The sequence below is a fragment of the Leucoraja erinacea genome, chromosome 8, assembly GCF_028641065.1.
Source record: "Leucoraja erinacea ecotype New England chromosome 8, Leri_hhj_1, whole genome shotgun sequence".
Classification (NCBI taxonomy): domain Eukaryota; kingdom Metazoa; phylum Chordata; class Chondrichthyes; order Rajiformes; family Rajidae; genus Leucoraja; species Leucoraja erinaceus.
Window position 1 is genome coordinate 37,525,813 of NC_073384.1, and position 21,181 is coordinate 37,546,993.

General features: G+C 41.7%; 1 protein-coding gene across 3 annotated transcripts; it reads right to left on the reverse strand.

The window, feature by feature from the left end:
* Positions 1–19,901, reverse strand: LOC129699566 (heterogeneous nuclear ribonucleoprotein Q-like). Of its 3 annotated transcripts, none has more exons than XM_055639485.1 (12): positions 19,744–19,901; positions 18,977–19,139; positions 16,096–16,214; positions 14,166–14,273; positions 13,378–13,491; positions 12,610–12,786; positions 12,391–12,526; positions 9,638–9,843; positions 7,197–7,346; positions 6,684–6,805; positions 4,934–5,297; positions 1–2,720 (listed from the first exon to the last, which is right to left on the reverse strand). In XM_055639485.1, exons 2-12 carry the CDS (start codon positions 19,137–19,139, stop codon positions 2,685–2,687), a joined length of 1,695 nt encoding a protein of 564 aa, XP_055495460.1. In that variant the 5' UTR covers positions 19,744–19,901; the 3' UTR covers positions 1–2,684. The 3 variants fall into 3 exon arrangements, with proteins under 3 accessions (XP_055495460.1, XP_055495458.1, XP_055495457.1); XM_055639483.1 differs by having other exon boundaries at positions 1–2,723; XM_055639482.1 differs by lacking the exon at positions 1–2,720 and having other exon boundaries at positions 4,596–5,297.
* Between the last annotated feature and the right edge of the window lie 1,280 nt (positions 19,902–21,181).

Below are 21,181 nucleotides of genomic sequence, written 5' to 3' on the forward strand. Positions count from 1 at the left end.
TTAAAAATCAAAATCTTTATTACAAAAATAAGTTACACTCACCTCCAGCTTACAGTATAAAACAATGTTTATCTGCAGGAATGAAACAATGATGGTCAATGCCAATGAATTCTTGCTGTACTTGGCAGCAAGGTCCTTTCAGGACAAGTAACATCTCCAGTTCCATAGACGGACGAAAGCAATGATTGATCAGGTAGTTTTCTCCTTGAGTGTTATTGATTCACATCCAGATTTTAACCTTTCATCATCTATTTGCAAACTTTGGGGTAGACTTTAAACTACAATATCCCTTTTTTAACAGGCAGATCTGAATTGTAATAAAATAAAGGAAAAAAAAAACCTCTCACGTATCTTAGTCTTCTGTTCAGAATTTTACCTAGAACCTTTGTTTCATTTTCTTGGCCCCATTCATCTACGTGGCCCTGATCCACAATTTTCCACAAACCCTGGTTGGAACAACACATCCATGCCATTGTATAGGTCGTAACTCATCCTCATGTCCCTTGCACATTTACAAATGCAAAATAAACTACAAGGCTATTCTTATTTACTGTGTCAGTGTTACATGATTATAGCAATTTACAGAAATGCAGCATTCACATCCCAACACAGAATGAGTACTGGATAAAAATGCATCGGCACAAAAGACCATGAAACCTTGCAGATCTTAATAGCACTGATGCAAACATAGCCATCTTTCACTTTAAAATCTGATGCCTCAGCATTCATATCGTCATTTCTAGAAAAAAAATGTTTCTTAAATATCCGAACCAACTTTTCCTCCATTTCTCCAGAAACTATGAATTGCTGGTCAAGGCACAGTTACTCATATCCTTTAGCATGTACACTACATGACAAATATTCACAAACCTCAGTGAAGGCAGAAATTGACTATAGAACAATTTCAGAGGGGAATTTCACTGTACCTTAATTGGTTAAGTGACAATAAACCGAACTTGAACTTGAATGCCAGAGGAGCCCTATTGATTTTCCATTCCTGATGCACAGCTGCAATCAACCCCAAATGAAACCACCATGGCACAAAGATGAAGCACAAATGTCTGCATGGTTCAGCGACTACGATACTCAGCTTTTAAAATGGTCTAAGGTTTAGAATATAATATCCTCTCAAACAATGTTCAATTCGGAACAAAAACAGGTCACCATAGCACTAGGTTAATCCTCAGGTGCTGAAAACCATAGCCACTTTTTCTAAGTCTGACTCATCAACCACTATGCATGAATGCAGTGTTAGCACAAGCATCCCATCCCAAAAGGATGGTACAAACAAAGTGACTCAAGGATGTTTACCCAAAGCTAATTTTGTATGAATTATGCATCTTCGCCAATTTAAGCTGGCTATTAACTCATGTTCAAAAACCATTTAGCCTTTTCTAAAGCATTATTCCACATTATTCAAAGTATCTAACCAACCAAGAGTCCATATTCTAATGTTACACCAGATAAACTTCCTGGGGGAATAAAAGTGTAATTATATTCATTCTATAGTTGTAGATCAGCATCCTATCCTGTTTATAACTGGCATTTGTGAGGCTACACTATCTGACTTTAGGAACCAGAGAAAATAAATTGGAAAAACCTCTAGGTCAAAAGATTACATTCGTGAAAGGCTTTTACAAAAATAAATTGCCACTGAGTCAGCAGGGCACTGTAACAAAAAGTGTGCTCACTTACGAGTACACACATCAAATCCAAACAAAGTGGATTAGTGAACCTGATTTGTATCAACTTCATTAGAACACAAAGATATGTGCAATTTCATAAATTGTAAGACTAGCCCATACAAAACTATCAAAAGGGATATTGTACTTTATTTTAAATTGTACATTTTTTTGTCGCATCGAATTTCCAATTTCCAACATTTCAGTACTTAGAGTAACAACTCCTTCAACTATCATACAGCCTAAGGTTAACTATAGTATCTGAAAAAGCAAGATAGCAGTTTCAGAGACAAGAGCAAGGTTTGTTTAGTCATTTGTAATAAAGATAGGGTACCATTAATGATTTTCCAACACCCTAATTTGGCCAGAAATAATAAGGGTGCTGAATAAAACAAAAAACTAAGCCAGCAATAAAATATAACAGATTTTCTTTGTGGCAAATATAGGAAAACAAGCCTTGCTCTTGTTCAGTTCTCTATATATACAGTACATAAAGGGTAATTCACTCCTCCGTTAGTGAGATGTGTATAACAACCCTCTTTTTTTAAAGTTAGGTTCAGAAAAGAACCAATCTGGAATGCTCAACTACCTGAAATATTGGTGATTACACTTCCATCTGCAAGCAGTCCTCTTCAGGAATAATGAGTTATCGAACTGCAGTGTGAGGTAGTGATGAGCAATAACACGAGAACCACAATCAGCTGGACGTGAATGCAATGGCTTGGACATGGTTTTTAAGTTTTCTGCGCAAGTCTGGTATTGTATGAATATTGCATTATGAAACCATCTGACACAAAACAATGGTCATCACCCACCACTACCCCTGTATATTACAAAAAAAGGTAAATTTGCTATACAAAATTTAAAAATTACAGTCCATATATGTTGACATCTGAAGCTCTTTTCCTTGGCGTTCCTGGTCTCCATTTGGCGTCCTGGTCTGGAGTCTTACCATCATCTCCTTTAGCAGCTTCCAGTGTAACCTCTGCAAGTCAGTCGTCATCAAAACAGGTCAGGACCGGCCTCGACCTCGTTTTCCTGCTAGCCAGGCAACAAAAGGAAGCCATTAAATTAACATCTAAAATTGAATTAGATGAGAAAATATTACTGGTTTTAATGTTACTGGTCCAATAATCCAGAATTTAACATTTCAGCATTTTATATTAAATTCTGAGAGACAACAAACTGAGCTACTGGTACAGCCCAGGTGAGTTCATCTTAAAAACTGAGCGTACCATTTCATTTATACATGCTGCAAGATTTTAAAACCTCATTAACAAATTTTAATGCTTATTTATATTAATGTACATATACACCAAAAATGTACACATTATTCAATTTAAGTTTCCAGTGTAAAACAAAATTGTTTGGATAGGTTCCGTAAATTTGTGCATAAATTGTGTTTGAAGTTAATTTAAATTTCAGAACATTATTCTTAGTATACGTGTAAGAAATGGTACACACCCGTTTCCAAAGAGAATTCTATCAAAATATGCCACTTTATATTTTGAGAACAAATTTGAGATTGGTTATACAAACTTCAGTTATTTCACAATGCACATATAAAAAGCATATTTAGAGGTTAGGCAAGGAACACACTAAGCATTTAGTGCTGAAAATGAATAGCAGCTGTTTTTTGTGATTTGTATTCTGGAAATATTTTGAGAACAGTTCAAAAATGTATCCCGAGGAATATTTAATTTTATCTTTAAAAATTGCACAAAAAAAAAAGAAACAAACCACAAAGAACAAGTACGTTTAAGGTGCCATTTGGTGTCATCTGCAGAGTACTTTCGTGGCATAAAAGATCAGTGCTTGTTAGATTCAGATTAAAGTCAAAACAGCAAGGCAGCAACTCAAAGATAACTTAATTCGCATATGCATTCATTGATATGTGTCTTTGTTAATTACCCCAAATTATTTTGCAAGACACAGCCACTGATGAATCACATGCTGCCTTAAAGATTTGTCTCAATGTTGCATATCATTCATATACACAATATCAATAATGAAATAATCTGTGCAAATGTCAACACATTTCTAGTACTTCCTTCTAATACCACCCTGTCCAAGGTTTTCCATTAGAAATTCATTGGAGAATTTGGATCAATTTTGGTAAGAGTGAATAATTTGTCAAAAGGAAAATTTATGAAACAAAATGGAATTTAGTTAAATTCGTTGTTCGAGAATTTTGAAATTTTATTGACATACACATGAACAGTAGATGGAGAATAGTAGAATAAACTTGGCAAACTCATTTCTGGAATAGCCAAAACAAGAACTGGTAGTAATTTGAAATGCTTCAACATAAAAAATATATATTTAGGTCGCCTTGCCTGCTTCTGGGAATGCAAGTTAGTAACATACAGTTTTGTCAGTACTTCAAATACAAGAAATTTAGAGGGGAAAAAAGCAACAAGCTATTTGAAAATGTTGCACTTTAAAGCCACATATACAGAGCTACCAGTTTTATATACACTGAAGCTTAATATATGTTCAGAAGCAAGCCAGATTTCAAAATATTTTTTTTTGGCAAAATCATGGTGAATTATGTCTGACTTCAGCTAAACTAGCTGGAATGCATTTAAAAAGCCAAATTCCCAGACAAGTGCAACAATTGCAGATTGTGCCGTCAAGTCCAAGTGATTTTTAAAATTAAAGTATACACATCTGCACATTGGACAAAAATGCTGAAGGAACTCAGCAGGTGATGCAGCATCAATGGGGAGAAGGAATAGGCAACGTTTTGGGTCGAGACCCTTCTTCGGGCTGAAGAAGGGACTTGACCCGAAACGTTGCCTATTCCTTCTCTCCATAGATGCTACCTTACCCACCGAGTTCCTCCAGCATTTTTGTCTACCTTCGATTTTTCCAGCACCTGCAGTTCTTTCTCAAGCATCTGCACATTGGGGTCTCTTGCCAGATGTTACCAATTAACAAGCGGCAGCCAATCAGATTTAAAGCTAATCTGTGTTTTAAAGTCAGTAGACAATCTGTCAGTCATTTTACTGAACCCTGGTGGTCTATTTCCACTGTTGCCCATAAGTATCCTGATCAAACTTCTGGTCGTTCTCAGATTTGTAACCATAGTTACCAGAATAATCACCACCTTGGAGCGGTTGCTGAGCAATAGGTTGTGAGCCCCAGTTTTGATTATTGGTCTGGTGCCGCTTCGAATCTGGCTGGTTGTACCCATCAGCTTTTCGTTTGCCTCCTAAATTTCCACCGCGGCCACCCCTCACACCACGTACCCCGCGGGCTCTCTGCTGTGCCTGGGAACCCCCTCTTGCACCTCGAGCACCTCTCCCTGCCATTTGACCACGTTGTGAGAATCCAGATCTTCGTGGTTGGGAAACTCCACGACCTCGAGCGGGAGTTGCACCTCGTCCACTTCTGCCACTTCTTCCTATAGCAGTTGTTTGATAATCATCATAACCATAATATGGATCTTCATATCCTCCACGATAATCATGGTAATCGTAGCCATAATAATCATAATAATCGTCATAACTATAGTAATCTAGTGGATAACTGTAACCTCCTCTGGCTCCACGATTTCTGTTTCGTGTTGGAGGGGGCATACGGGGTGGAGGGTAGTAATAGTAATCCTCATACCTGGAGTTAAAAAGATACTTGATTTGTAGAAAGCATGATTAAAAGGCAAGAAATTTTAAATTAAAAGCACAGGACATAACTTCATATCTTCCTAAATTATAACCATAAATTTCATACAGATAGTGAATGGTACTTAAGCTGGTATGCAGCAGGTATGGAAATCTAACTACGCAAATATAATAAATTGCTATCAAGAAAATCAAATGTCTTTATATGGGCAGTTTCACATGTACAAGATACACTAAACAAGCAGGTGAAACTGGCAGATGGAGTTCAATTATTTTTCTTGGACAAAAAGGTTAAGGGCACCGTTGGGACAAAATATACTTGGTTGTATTTCTTACTATCCTTAAAGTACTATCAGCATGGATTCAAGAGCTACCATAATGCGTAACATTGATAACCACACATCTCCTGTAGTAATCAATCTTTGGCACGATGATGCTTTACAAAAAAAACTCAAAGCGTAATCATTTCAGGAAGGTTAGGGTATAGAAGTGAGAACGGGACACTTCAGATAAAACATAGCCTTGCAGTTGTGAAAACTACTTTCAGCTTTGGACTCAGCATCTCTAGTAAAGGCAATGGGCCTTGATAGCAGATTTACCATAATTGCAGAATTGGGTGGGGGGGTGTTATCACCACGGATTATATAGTTTTAGGATGATTCTCTACTTGCTAAGCTCCAGCCAACAGGGCAGGTTAATGGATTAGCTATTGCACATCAGTTCACCATGCAGCAAGACACATGGAAAAAACTGGGCCAAAAGAATCAGCCAGGATCCAACTAAATGGCACAATTCTCGAGAGTATGAATGACACCCCCTCCCCCTAATTTGAAATTAATGCCAATTTAAAGCACATCAAATCTAGCACAAGGATAGTCAGTAAATATTAAACAGGCGAAAGGTTCCATTTTCCTACAGTTAACTGAGAGCACAATAGAAGAATAATTCAGCTTTGTGTTCTTTTGTGCACCCGAACTTCAATAGGACCGAGGAGTTCAACTGTAAATTTACAACACAATTTCATTTTGTACTGAAGCTAAAAAATCATACCAGTTCATAACCAAAGTACTTCCACTTGCTGGCCACAAGTATTTGCTAGACTGAGCAAAATTAGTGTTTCAATTTTCAAAAGGCAAAACCAGCAGCTGAAGTGCAGGTTTGTGCAGAAAGGATTCACACTTGCAACAAGCTGGCAAGTAAATCATTAAAAACAGCTCCTGATCTACCACCAACCAACCTCTGACCTGGCAACAGGATTTACCGTTGGACCATCTGAGGCAGACTACAGGCATTACCACAGCCACTACATTTTAACTGAAACAATTCTTCAAAAAACTGTCTGCTACAATTGAACAGCCGATCCATCAGATGTACTTACAGCTGAGATCTAGCAGCTTGCCTCTGAGCCTGGCGTTCCTTCTTCTTCTTGTCCGGTGGCTTAGCAAGAACAATTTCAATATTTTCACCTTCTAGGTCCTTCCCATTCATTTCATTCATTGCCTGCAATGTGCAATTGGATGAAACTGCTTTACAGATGTATATACTATCAGAAATAAGCAATTAAAAAAGATTAACAAGCTCAGTCAAACAGCTGCATGGAATATAGCAGTCCAACCTTTCACGATTTTCACACAGAGAGTGGTGAATCTCTGGAACTCTCTGCCACAGAGGGTAGTTGAGGCCAGTTCATTGGCTATATTTAAGAGGGAGTTAGATGTGGCCCTTGTGGCTAAGGGGATAAGGGGAATGGAGAGAAGGCAGGTACGGGATACTGAGTTGGATGATCAGCCATGATCATATTGAATGGCGGTGCAGGCTCGAAGGGCCGAATGGCCTACACCTGCACCTAATTTCTATGTTTCTACGATGCTGCTTTCTACTGAATCTTTACCTTTACAGCGCCGTCTCTTTCATCAAAGTGAACAAAAGCATAATCTTTGAGTTTCTTCACCCGTTCCAGTTTGCCAAAGTGACTGAAGGTTTTTTCTAGTAATTCTTCCGTTACTGTACTGGCCAAATTACGAACAAACAGCACCTTCACCTGCAAATGAGATGTTTAGATGAATTGTATCCAAAGAAAAATATTCTATTGATCAGCATTAGTAACAGTAAAAAAAACAGTAACAAGTAACTAGCAACACTGCAGTAGCCAAGTACATGCTCTAAGATGGAAGTTAGTCATGAGGCACATAAAAAAATGTTGTAGCACTTTTAAGATGCAACTTTTATTTTCTGCTGTATAGTTTATTCCGATCATGTGGTCACTGCTTGGAAGGCCAATATCGCTAGTTGCCTTTGGGATAGATGAGCAGAATTCTTGAACCATTGTCCAAAAGGCGAGGGTGGGTATTCCCACAGTGCTAATCAGCAAGGAGCGCATGAATCTGAAGCAACTATGAAGTGCTGGCAATGTGTTTCAAATCTAAGATGGGGTGAGTACATGAGGATGATATTCATAGGCACACCTTACTTGAGACCAGAAGCACTGTTTCAGAATCTGAGGCAGGTTGACATTGTTCGCCTTAAAGTTTAGTTTAGAGATATAGAACGGGAACAGGTCCTTACACTAGTGCTATCCTACACTCTAGAGACAATTTACTATTTTTACTGAAGCCAATCAACCTACAAACCTGTATGTCTTTGGTGTAGGAGGAAACCGTAGCATCCGGGGAAACCCCACGAGGTCACAGGGAGAACGTATAGACCCCGTACAGACAACACCCATGATCAGGATTGAAACCGGTTCTCCAGAGCTGTAAGGCAGCAACTCTACCGCTGTGCCACAGTTCCACTCTATTATGGTGTGTGCATGTTTAAGGCCATCCATGTAATGCCACTTTGTCCTGGATATTGTCAGAATACACTGTCACGCAGTCCATCACACTCTTGCGTGGGGTTTGGGCTGTCAAGAGGAAATGTTCTCAAAATATCCAGTCTCCGATCAGCATGAGGTGATGACCATTTGAGGAAGAGACAAACCTCATGTGGATACTTTGGGGCGAACATTGCCAATTAAATGCTATATGTGGTATATTGGTGCAAATGAAAGCTCATCAGCCCAAAAGTAAACATTATCATGGACATGATTCATGCAATTTCAGACATTATCTGTGAATTTACTTATAATCTTTTAGGTGCTGCATCTCAGTGCCAGATACCCAGGCTCAACGCTGACCTTGGGTGCTGCCTGTGTGGAGTTTGCACATTTGCTGTGACCATGTGGGATTTTGTAAATTAATTGGCCTGACTAAACTGTCCTGAATGTGCTGGGAGTGGATGTGTGAGATAACAGAACTAGTGCGAACAGGTGATGGATGGCATGGACCCAGTGGGCCAGTTTCCATGCGGTATATTTCAACCAATTAACCATAATTATGGCTCACCAAAGATTCAAGAGTTAATTGTCATCTGTCCCAGATAGGACAATGAAATTCTTGCTTTGCTTCAGCACAACACAATATAGTAGACATGAATACAGAACAGATCAGTGTGTCCATATACCATTATATAAATATATACACACATGAATAAAATGCAAATAAACAGATAATGGACTATTAATGTTCAGAGTTTTGTTTGAGTTGAGTGTAATAGCCTGATGGTTGTAGGGAAGTAGCTATTCCTGAACCTGGACGTTGCAGTCTTCAGGCTCCTCTCTACCTTCTGCCTGAAGGTAGCGGGGAGATGAGTGTGTGGCCAGGATGATGATGCTGCCAGTCTTTTTGAGGCAGCAACTGCGATAGATCGCCTCAATGGTAGGGAGGTCAGAGCCGATGATGGACTAGGCAGTGTTTACCACCAAAGGGGTCTGAAGAAGGGTTCCGACCTGAAACGTCACCTAATTTGTATCTTTAAAAGGGTTGCATAAATGCAATCTTTATATGGTGCATGCTAGAGAGCTGGTAAAATAAAGGGGGAATCGGGATAATTTGTTATTTAGGCAAATATGGGGAAGCTACTTAAATAGGTAGTTTTATCCTGAAAGCATCACATTTTTCAACTGTTGAAGTTACACCCAAAGGGGATTATATAACAGCACTCTTGGCTGAAGATACTGAAGAGCTACATATACATGGCAAGTGCAACGCAAATTGGAACAAGACCGAGACTCTTGGATCTAAATGGGATTTCACGATGGAATTCAGTCTGAGAAAACATCCCGGATCAAGGGAAGGAAAGTGTATTCAAGGTTCCCATAAGAATCACCATTTAGAGGCAGAAGTGATGACAACAATGATCAACTTTCATAGCGTGAACAAATGCAAGGATTTTAAAATTAGACAACACCACTAAGTCTACGTCACAATTAAAACAATTCTCAACGATTAGTACCTTTGACATGACCTCTGGATCAGGATCCTCGATGGGGTCTGCCCATTCCACCGTTACAACGTTACCCCACACCTTCACTTTCCCACTCATAAGCCTGCGTCTTGCCTGGGCTGCAGATTTATGATCCTCAAACTCCAAGAAGCAGAAACCCCTATTCTTCTTCTTGTCGTCGGGTTGATGATACAATATCACATCTGTGAGCCCCTCTGGCAAAATAAAATGCAAATGTTTTTTTTAAATTCCACTGCTCTCTCTACATTTACCTAAATGATAACGCAGATCCTCTCAGAGGTTATGTAAAGCTTAAACATTTTTTGAGATACATGAAATAAAAGTGCAATACCAGCAACATTCCCAAAGTTACCCCTGACTCAAGGCAATAGAAAGAAGCTGATTATCCTACAACTTGATCAGGACAATAGTTCACAGAAGGGATTGCTAAACGTGACATTGTGCTGCAAAAACAATATTTTGTTCTGAGTTACTTCTTTCTTGTTACCTTTACCACTCCACTGCGCACCTGTGAATGAGTGTGTCAGGGGTTATGGGGAGAAGGTAGGAGAATGAGTTTGAGAGGGAAAGATAGGCGAGTCATGATTGAATTGCAGAGTAGATTCGATGAGCTCAATGGCTTAACTCTGCTCCTATGACTAATGTCTATAACTTATGAAAACATTCAACTTCAGGGAGTGCAACCGGTCACGTGCTGGGAAGAGATTTATGATCAGCAGGAAGCTCAATGAAAGACCACACAGATGATCTAGATGTCAGTGGAAGGTTTGCCCCAAGATGATGTAGGGCAGATCTATGTAGAGTGAAAGGAAGACACCAGGGTTCAGGAAGCATACAACTTATGTAGACTGGAGCTTGAGCGCCCAGCCAGGAAATTGCATAAACCAGGGTAGACACAAAATGCTGAAGTAACTCAGCGGGCGAAGCAGCATCTCTGGGGAGAAGGAATGGGCGACATTTCGAGTCAAAACCCTTCTTCAGATGTTACGGGCCTTGACCCGAAACGTTGCCCATTCCTTCTCTCCAGAGATGCTGCCTGACCCGCTGGGCTAATCCAGCAATTTGTGTCCACCTTCGATTTAAACCAGCATCTGCAGTTCTTTTTTACACATTAACCAGGGTATGTACATCCTTATACAATCAATAGATAATAGGTGCAGGAGTAGGACATTCGGCCCTTCGAGCCAGCACCTCCATTCAATATGATCATAGCCTTCTTGCCATATCCCCTGACTCCGCTATCTTTAAGAGCTCCATCTAACTCTCTTGAAAGCATCCAGAGAATTGGCCTCCACTGCCTTGAGGCAGAGAATTCCACAGATTCACAGCTCTCTGGGTGAAAGAGTTTTCACAACTTAAGTGAATCAATGGCATGACCAACGGTATTGATATACAGATGAATCTTGGGGCCACTCACACCAGATGAGGCAATTCTTTTCTTTTCCTCTCTCTCGATTTGTGAGCCTTTGGAACTCTTGCTCAAGAGAGTATGGAAGCAGATTATTTGGCTAATTTTGAAACAAAGGAAAGATCAGATGCGAGGCCACATTTGGAGTATTGTGTCGTTTTGGTCACAGAGATTTGTGAGGATGTTGCGGAACTGGCCGACCCACAGAAGACAATGGGTTGTGGTGGAAGACAGTAATTCTGGCTATTTGTCTATGGTGTTCCTCATGGATGTACTGAGACCTCTTGTCCGAGAGATAGATATAAATGACTTGGATGTAAATGTAGATTAGTAAGTTTGGTGGAATTGCGCACAATTTATAGAGATATGGCTGTCAAAGTATACAGCAGGATGTAGATCAGCTAAGTGTATGGGTGGAGAAACAGCAGATGGAGTTCAATCCAAGCAAGTGTGATGTGTTGTGGGAGACTAAATGTAATGGGAAAGTATATAGTTAATAGCAAAACCCTCAACAGCATCGATGAACAGAGGGAATCCAAGTCCACAGCTCCCTGAAATGGCAACACAAGTAGATAAAGTGGTAAAGGCGGCAAAGGCTCATAGTTCGGGACAATGAAGAGTCAGGAAGTGATGACTTAGCTTCATAGGACTTTAGTAAGTCTGCATTTGGAGTATTGTGTGCATTACAGGACATGGCAGCTTTGGGAGGTGGTTTACCAGAATGATGGCGGCATTAGATGTAGGGAGTTTGGACTGACTTGGGATTGTTTTCTCTGGAATGCCGGAGATTGAGAGGAGACCGGCAAAGCCAACATTTTACAATTCTGGATAAGACAATAATTGACTAGCACTATTAACGGATAGAATGAGCAAGCTTATATTATAGTTATCAGTGAAAATGTGACATTCTAAGCATGCGTATCTATAGTACCATATTTCAAAAACTTATGTCAATCCCAAATCTAGCTACATCATGAATTGCATCTTCCTTGACAGTATGAATACAAGTGGTTAACAGGAACAAACAGGCAACCTAAATGACTGGTAATTCCATAAAACGTAGCTTCATTTGCAATCCCAAAATTTTACAAACTGCCAAAACAGCATAAGCCATGGGAACTTACTAAACTTCTTCAGTCTAAAATGCAAATTAAGAGCTTCGGAAATTAAGTTATTTGCAGTGGAACTATCAAATGAACTCAACAACCTGTTGACCTGCTCCTTCCAACTTCAAACCACAGTGAAAACTGTACCATTGTCACTACCACACATGAGTACATAATTAACAGTATGCGTAAACTAGACCAACAGAATGAAGACAGGGCAATTTTACCTGTAACTTTTCCAAATTCTTCCATTATTTGTTCTTTTGTCTTGCTTTTTGGAATGGATCCCACGAAAAGTCTGTTGTTTGCCACAGAAATGCAAACACCAATGTGTTTACCGGGCCGAATTTCATGGTTATCGCACTGAAAATTGGACAACTGAGTCAGTTTATGAACCCCAATTAAAGGAATAGATTATAGTATATGTGACAATTGCAAAATCTCACCAATTTGACAGCCTCCTGCGCTGAATCTTTGGAGCAAAATGTGACGAAAGCATACCCTCGATTTAAGCCAGTTAAAGGATCCATCATCAGACGCAAATCCCAAATTGGCCCAGCTTTTTCAAAAAGGGGAACAAGTTCATCTTCAAAAAGATCCCTTGGTATTTTTCCTACAAATATCTACGACAAAATTGGACTGATTAAAAAAAATCAAATATGAAACGACATGAACTTTCATGGTCAAGGAATTGGTAGAAATGTTTCTCTACATCAACTATCAGTGGGATGTTCTAAAACAAATTAGCATCTTTAGCTTCTACTAATGACTGAAATAACCAATGGGCCAATTCAAATTCGCCCAACCAGCCACATTTAAGAACTCATCCTAAATCACATTTATTATTAATTTCTTCAAACCTCATGCATTATAGAGTGGGTGTGGAGAGGATATTTCCACTAGTGGAAGGGTCTGGGACCCAGAGGATATAGCCTCAGAATAAAAGGACATACCGTTAGAAAATAGATGAGGAATTTCTCTAGTCTTTGGAATTTATTGCTACAGACGGCTATAGAGGCCAAGTTATTGGCATTTTTAAGGCAGAGATTGACAGAGAAGATTGGTAAGAGTTATGGGGAGAAGGCAGGAGAATGGGCTTGAGCTGGAAAGATAGATCAGTCATGATTGAATGGCGGAGTAGACTCAATGGGCCGAATGGTGTATTTCTCCTCCTATGACAGGAACATTATCACTAACAATAAACACAAACTCACCTCAGTACCACTGTTAGGTTGAGGACCCGAATGCACAGCATCAGGCGGGGGACCACCGTACTTCCGCTGCCCTGTGGTAACATCAAGCGTATAGCCTGTCCTTTCTAAGAGAGCCTAAGTAAACACAAACAAGCATAGCCATCGTAACTCAGCAATTGCAATTAAGAAACGTAATGATAGTTGCAGAAACCTTTTACACCCCATTAAAGACAACAAAAATGAGGCTAATCTTTAACTCAGGCTGTAGATTTGGAAGGAATAATTTGGTACAATCCCCCGAATGGGCAATTGAGACAAATCATTTGCTCCAAGTATCCAGCAGCATTTATCTACTTACGAAGACTTTGGATCGTCATGATTAAAGGCAGTCAAAATGCTTAACAATTGATCATCCTGGTTAAGATTTGAAAGGACCAGACAACCAATGTTTATCACTTAAGTGTCCCGATCTACATTAGCCAACTTAATCCAACAGTCTGACCATAGCAATGCCCCACAGCGCTCATAGCCAAGAAAATCTTTTTAGCCTCACTGTCTCCCAACAACCTTTTTTTTGCAAACGTCAAAATGTCTTTGTATGATGAGATGAGTCTACTGAGGCACCAAAGGTAGTGGATAATTTTCAGCACCTCTGAAAGCCAGCAGTCTCCAAAACAAAGATGGCTGTCTCCCCCCCAAAAACCATAATAGCGCTAAAAGCAGCACTCTTTCTAAACAGGGAAATGCAAAAATATTAAAAATAATTGAATGAACAAATACTATGCCCATTGTTAATGTTGGATCCCTACCTTTATTTTTGTCTCGTCAGGTCCTTTATTAGCATCTGTCACCTTAGATCCTTGCTTTTCTCTCTGTCTGTAGGTCTTCATTACACCACATAGAAAGGCACTTTTATTCTTCAGGAGGGAAAAAAAATCAATAAATTAAACCAAAGCCCTTAAGATATTTTTTATCAAACTCGCATGCAAGATTTACCTTCCAAAAACTAAAAACAATCATTTTTCAACTCATGGAATTTGAAATTATTCATTATAATACATCAACAACTAACAATAAAGGATCATCCAGATGTCCTCTCAGAAATGTTATTTTTGGTTAATAAAGAGTTGCTGGCACTCAATGACTAGTAATAAATAATATTGAAACAATCTACGATTTTGCTGTGAAACTGAAATAATGCCGAACAACCAGATCAAAAGTGTTTAATTGTCATATGTACTGGCAACAGTACAATAAATTCTTACTCACATGAACGGGCCCCATGAGCGCAAATAGATTAAATATATATGTTTATTCAATAAATTATAACCATAACGCTACAAAAAGAGGCTTGTCGTGTAACCAAGTACAGTCCAAAGAAGTTGAGGTTAGTGTTACATGGAGTTCAAAAGCCTGATGGTTCCTAAGAAGCTATTCCTTGCACATCTGTCACTGAAAGTAAGCATGCAGGTACAACAGGCAGTGAAGAAAGCTAATGTTGGCCATCACTGTGAGGGAGTTTGCGTTTAGGAGCAAGGATGTCCTACTGCAGTGTACAGGGCTCTGGTGAGATCACACCCACAGTATTGTGTGCAGTTTTGGTCTCCTAATATTGAGGAAGTACATTCTTGCTATTATCGTAGTGCAGCATAGGTTATGGACATATGATGAAAGACTGCTTGAATTCACTGGAATTTAGGAGGACGAGAGGGAATCTTATAGAAACATATTCTATGAGGGAATCTTAAGGCATTGGACAGGCAAGATGCAGGAAAAATGCTCTCCATGTTGGGAGAGTCCAGAACCAAGGGTCACACTTTAGGAATAAGGGGTAGGCCATTTAGGACTGAGATGAGGAAAAACTTTTTCACCCAGAGAGTTGTGAATCTGTGGAATTATCTGCCACAGAAGGCAGTGGAGGCCAATTCACTGGATGTTTTCAAAAGTTAGATTTATCTCTTAGGGCTAACGGAATCAAGGGATATGGGGGAGAAAAAGCAGGAATGGGGTACTGATTTTGGATGATCAGCCATGATCATATTGAATGGCGGTGCTGGCTCGAAGGGTCGAATGGCCTACTCCTGCGGCTATTTTCTACGTTTCTATTCCTGAACCTGGAAGTTACGGTTTTCATGCTCCTGTACCTTCCCAATGGTAGGTGCGAAATAAGGTCATGGCCGTGATGTGGGTCGTTGATAATATTGGCTGCCATTTTTTTTACATTGAACAAAAAAAACCTAGTTTCAAAAATGAAAATTACTTTTGAGAAACAGTTTTGTGGCTACAAAGCATTATTGCCTCTGAAAACGTGAGCCATCATCGGAGATAAACAAAGTTGAATGCAACTGTTTTACCCCCTAAAAAGATAAGATTATTTTACACAACAGGGCAGCATGGTGGTAGAGCTGTTGCATTATAATGCCAGAGACCCAAGTTAAATTCTGACCGTGTGGTGTTTGCACATTCTCCCTGTGACCACGTGGGCTCCCTCCTACATTCCAAAGACGTGCGTGTTGGTCGGTTAATTGGTCTCTGTAAATTGTTCCTAGTGTGTAGGGAGTGGGTGCAAAAGTTAGATAATATAGAACTAGTTTGAACAGATAATCAATGGTCAGCATGGTCTTGGTGGCTGTTTCCATATTGCATCTCCAAAAACCTCCCTAGAAAATGTACAACTGCATTAACATCTATACAATTTTAATTTCACCATCATCCAGATTTGTTGGGAGATTAAATTACCTGAACGTGCGAAAGATCACTTTCCTTAAATTGCTGTAGCACCGACAATGCACCGTCTTCATTGAACTCCCTCAAAGCATCAAGTGCTCTTTCATCTAAATCACTATGAGACACTAAGCCTACAGAAAAGAGATGTAGTTTAGTAATATCCTCTTATAATCACAGTTCAACTTTGTTCACCTTAAGTAGATATTGCTGCATATTCTGAGATTGTCAGCTGTGTTTGAAATATATACTTGCTAAAAATATTTTTATCGCCACAAGACCTATAATGAAGAATACACTGATCAGTTTCTTGTGGTGTATTGTAAGGCAAAGGATACACTGACCGTCATTGCAGGAGGATATAACTACAGGAGCAAGAATGCCTTGTTACAATTATATAGGACCACTTTGTAGTACTATGTCCAATTTGGGTCTCCAAACATATAAAGGATGTACTTGGGGTAGTGTAAAATGTCATCAAACTGATTCCTGGGATGACAATTGCCACTGAGTGATTGGGTGAAATAGGCCTGTATTCACTCAGGCTTCAGAATGAGAAAATCTTGACAAAACCTTAAAAAGTCTGACACTGGACAGGCTAGTATCCAACTTGATTCCTCTGGGTGGAGGGGTGGCAATCTCGGTATGCAAAATTACACCTTCAACTCTACGTTTAGGAAAAATTACTTCATAGTAAGCTCTGGAATTCTCTTCCACTGAAAGCTATGAAGACTAAGTATTTAAGAATAGTGGGAATATGGTATTGAAATACAGGATCAGCCTTGATTATACAGATTGGCAAAGTATTATTTAAGGGCCGAATGACCTAGCCCTGCTATATTCCAGTTTCAAATGAAAAATGACATTTACTGATCATTTGCTGTGATGGTATTTAGCCTTTCTTCACAGATACTACCCACAGTAAAACAATGCTAATCGTGTTGGAATAAAAGACATAGTAAGCTCCCAAATCCAACATCCCTAGGAACAGTCAAAAAGCTACTGAGCTCCCTCTGCCACCGGAATTCATCTAGCTTAAATGTTTGCCCCATTAACAAATCCAGTTGCTTGCAACGAGTGACCGTAGCAACTGGATCAAATGTACTAAAGGCCTGATTCTGAATCGCAGTCCAAAGCAAGATATTTACACGGGCCAAGGCACAAGAATGCAAATATTGCAGTAGAAACAAACCTTGTGCTCCAATGTGCTGCATATCATTACACCAAGCATAATTAGACAAAGAGCAACACAAGGCACTATTCATGCACAACCAATTTTGTCATGGAAGTCAGAACAATAATCTCAAATGCAGAAAAATAAGTAGCAAGGCGTTTCCAAAACCCCAGAATGGGAGGAGTCTAGCAAACTTACTGAGACATTAAGTTGGAAACTCAAAACATGAGAATCATCTGAAGATGGTCTCAACCCTAAACCTATTCCTTTTCTCCAGAGATGCTCAGCTGACCTGCTGAGTAACTTCAGCATTTTGTGTCTATCTTCAATGAGAATCAGGAGACTGTAGCCCTATTTGACCAAAGGACAAAATTGCTTCAAATGGTTTTTGTATGAGCTCTAGTTCGGTGGGCTTCAGTGAGGCAGATGAGGATAGGGATAGGTCAGCTTTGAGAAAAATCACTTGAATTAAGACTGCTGTTAAGGATTGCTGTCTCATCAGCCAACACTCATTTTGTGAAATTAATATTTTTCTAGTGGTCACAGAACACTGACAGGAATCTGAGGCAGGACATATGTGAGCATTATATGGTGTTGCAAGAGACAATCAGCACTCCACCCCCACAGAAAATCACTAACGCTGTGTTCTGGATCTTTTAAACCTTGTATTACTTAAATGCTCTTGACGATTCTGACTTTTAAAAACTTAAGATGTGCCGGAAAAGTAAAGATTTAAAAGCTCAGATCACCAGTAGCAGTAAGGAGTTCTCTGGGTGATATGTTCATAAGTCATGCAGGCAGAATTAAACCATTCAGCCAACCGAATCTACTCTGTCATTCAATCATGGCCAATCTATCTTTCCCACTCAACCCCATTTTCCTGCCTTCTCCCCATAACCCGTCACCAATGACTTGGCCTCCACATCAATCTGTGGCACTGAATATATTGGTGACTTTTTGGCACTGAGCATAAGAGCACTAAAAATTACTCAAATAGGAGTGGCATTGCAAAAATAGCTACCAGTTAATATAAAATTAATGCTCAAGCTTTTCTTTCTACTGGAATGACATTCACAATTATTTTTGCCGCAACTCTGGCCAGTGATCACGTTGTGAGATTAAGCTTTTAACAGCAGGCACAGAACACAGACAGGGATCACAGCAGACATGATCATCCCCCCTGCCTTTTTTCCCCAACTGAGGATTGTGATCATGACTCAGCTATATCCCTGGCGGCCCTGACTATTCAGCTGACAAAATGAGGAACCAAAATATGGTTTACATTGCTTTGCACTGTAATTTAAAAGCTGCATTATCAGGCCACGTGGTGAATTTTCAACTTTTCATCTAACTAAACCGTTTGTGCTTCAGGCGTAGACCAGGTGCGTACAAGACTGGACATACTAGAACTTAATTTATCTGGCTCAGATTAGTATTTAATACAGATCTGTCTATAACTAGACACATATTTCTCATGTTGGGGGCATGACTTTCCTTACTCCTGATGAAAAAGCAGCAATATGGACATGATTTTTTTAATTTCTTGTGTGAGATGTTCCAACTACACTAAGATTGAGGACAGTATAAAATTAACGAAGAACAGAGTGCAATTGCAAATCACCCTCAGCTCAATGGTAAAACACTGACAGAGCAGAGGTAATCATCAAGAGGACACATTACCTGGTAATACATGAAATACCTTTGATGGTCTGCAATCCATACCTGCTAAATAAATGTCATCTAGTTTATCCGCTACCTTTCGCGGTAAGCCGGCGGTGAGTAGTGTCTGGTAGTGTTCAGACCGAACGAGGGCAGTGGACGTTTCTATGGATTCCTCTATGCCATTGCCATTCATTTGCTCGGTAGCCATTGCTTCAGTAGTCATCTGTACACGTGTACACACACAGACATAGAGGCGAGTCAGAACACGTGGGGGCGGCGCAGCCGGCTGCCAGCTGCACCATACCGGTCTGACGGCGCTCACCGGCCTCCCACCAACATCCCCTCCCTCCAGCCCGGCCCTCCCTGGCCCGAGGTCCTACCCAACCCGCACCCCCCCCCCCCCCCCCCCCCTAACCCCTACAGGCCCTGCCCTGTCCGCAGCCCCATGGCCCGGCCGGGAAGGAAGCCGGACCTTCCCGCCCTACGTTACATGGTGCTGCGGCACCGGGCCCACGCCAGGTCCGACCAGGTGACAGGATACCGGCCAGGGCTCCGGGTCCAGGCGCAGCCCGACCCCTCCTCCAGCGCCGGGCCTCGCCTGGCTCAGAGGCCGGACCACGCTGCAATCATCCGGACAGTGGCCCGGGGCTGCAGGCCGGGCCCGCGGCCTAGCACTGCGCCCTGACATGCCTCGAGTTTCGCGCTGTTACCACCCCCACGCAACCTAACCCAACCCCTAAGCCATTCCTCCCCTCTTCTTCCTCTCTCAGCCCGGCCCGCGGCGCCGCGGCTCCGGGGATGAGCGGGACGCCGGTAGAGACACTGACCTGGCTCCGGGCTTGCGGCCGCGCTGCCCACTCGGCCCCCCTCCGCTGGCGCTGAGCTCCACAAAATGGCGGCTGCAGTACGCGGCTCCCGCAGCCCCCGCGCTCCGCCTTAGCCCCGCACGCGTTCCTTCGCCCCGCCTCGCCTCGCCTCGCGGGGTCTCCAGGCCTGGCCCGCACGGACATCATCCCGCCTCGCCATTGGTCAGCGACCGCGGCCTGCTCCCGCCCCATCCTCATCCCAACGATCTGATTGGCTACGCCGCATGCGTGGTCACGCCCCCAACCTACTCTGCGTGAGCTGATAGGCTGAATCAGATACTGCCCCGCCCCCGAGTGGTCCCGCTCCCGCACTGCTCTGCGTGAGGTGATTGGTGGAGGCTCGAGCCTCATGCCAATCATCTCCAGCTCTCCGGGCTCTACCCTGGTCCCGCCCACGCCGATTGCGGCGATGATTGACAGGAGCTTCCTACCAGCTGTAAACTGTCCCACCTCAGCCAGTCGCACATCTGCATCCTCCCGGGACATGGGCAACAGCAACGTTAACAGCAACCTGTAATCCCCTACTATCGGTAAAAGACTGCAATTACCCTCTCTATTCCCCTCATGATCTTCACATATTTATTTTACCTTTCATATATCTCGTTTTTTCCAAAGATGCTGCCTGACCCGCCATGTTACTACAGCTGCCTTTGTGTCTGTATAGCATTTGCAGGTCCTCCCTCGCCACCTCCAACGGCTTTCCGCAGAGACCGCTCCCTCCGTAGCTACCTGGTCAATTCTTTCCGTCACACCCAAACCAGCCCCTCCCCTGGTACTTTCCCTTGCAACCGCCGGAAATGTTATACTTCTTGCTTTACCTCCCCCCTCGACTCCATGCAAAGACCCAAGCAGTCTTGCCAGGTGAGGCAGAGGTTCACCTGCACCACCTCCAACCTTATCCATTGCATCCGCTGCTCTTGGTGTCAACTGCTGTACATCAGTGAGACCAAGCGCAAGCTTGGCGATCGCTTTGCCTAAAATCTCCGCAGTTCGCATTAACCATGATCTCCCGGTGGCTCAGCACTTCAACTCCCCCTCCCATTCCGAATCCGACCTTTCTGTCCTGGGCCTCCTCCATGGCCAGAGTGAGTCCCACCACAAATTGGAGGAGCACCTCATTTCACTTGGGTATTTTACACCCCAGCAGTATGAACATTGACTTCTCCAATTTCAGGCAGTCCTTGCTTTTCTCTCCCTCCTTACCGGCTCTCCCACAGCCTGTCTCCCTCTTCCCTTCTTCTTCCTGCGCCCCATCAGAGGGTCTCGACCCGAAACGTCACCTATTCCTTCACTCCATAGATGCTGCCTCACCTAAGTTTCACCAGCATTTTTGTCTACCATCCACATTTAGCATCAGACGCTCCAATGAACATGGCCCTAGCCTGCCCAGCCCTCTCCT

What these genes read in the sequence shown, in the direction of transcription:
- LOC129699566 (XM_055639482.1), bottom strand. Translation starts at nt 19,139, where the DNA reads ATGACTACTGAAGCAATGGCTACCGAGCAAATGAATGGCAATGGCATA. An exon ending in CTGACGAGACAAAAATAAAG is followed by an intron (nt 13,492 to 14,165) that starts GTAGGGATCCAA and finishes GTGTTTACTTAG; the next exon opens with GCTCTCTTAGAAAGGACAGG. An exon ending in CAAGCTGCTAGATCTCAGCT is followed by an intron (nt 5,298 to 6,683) that starts GTAAGTACATCT and finishes TTTTAACTCCAG; the next exon opens with GTATGAGGATTACTATTACT.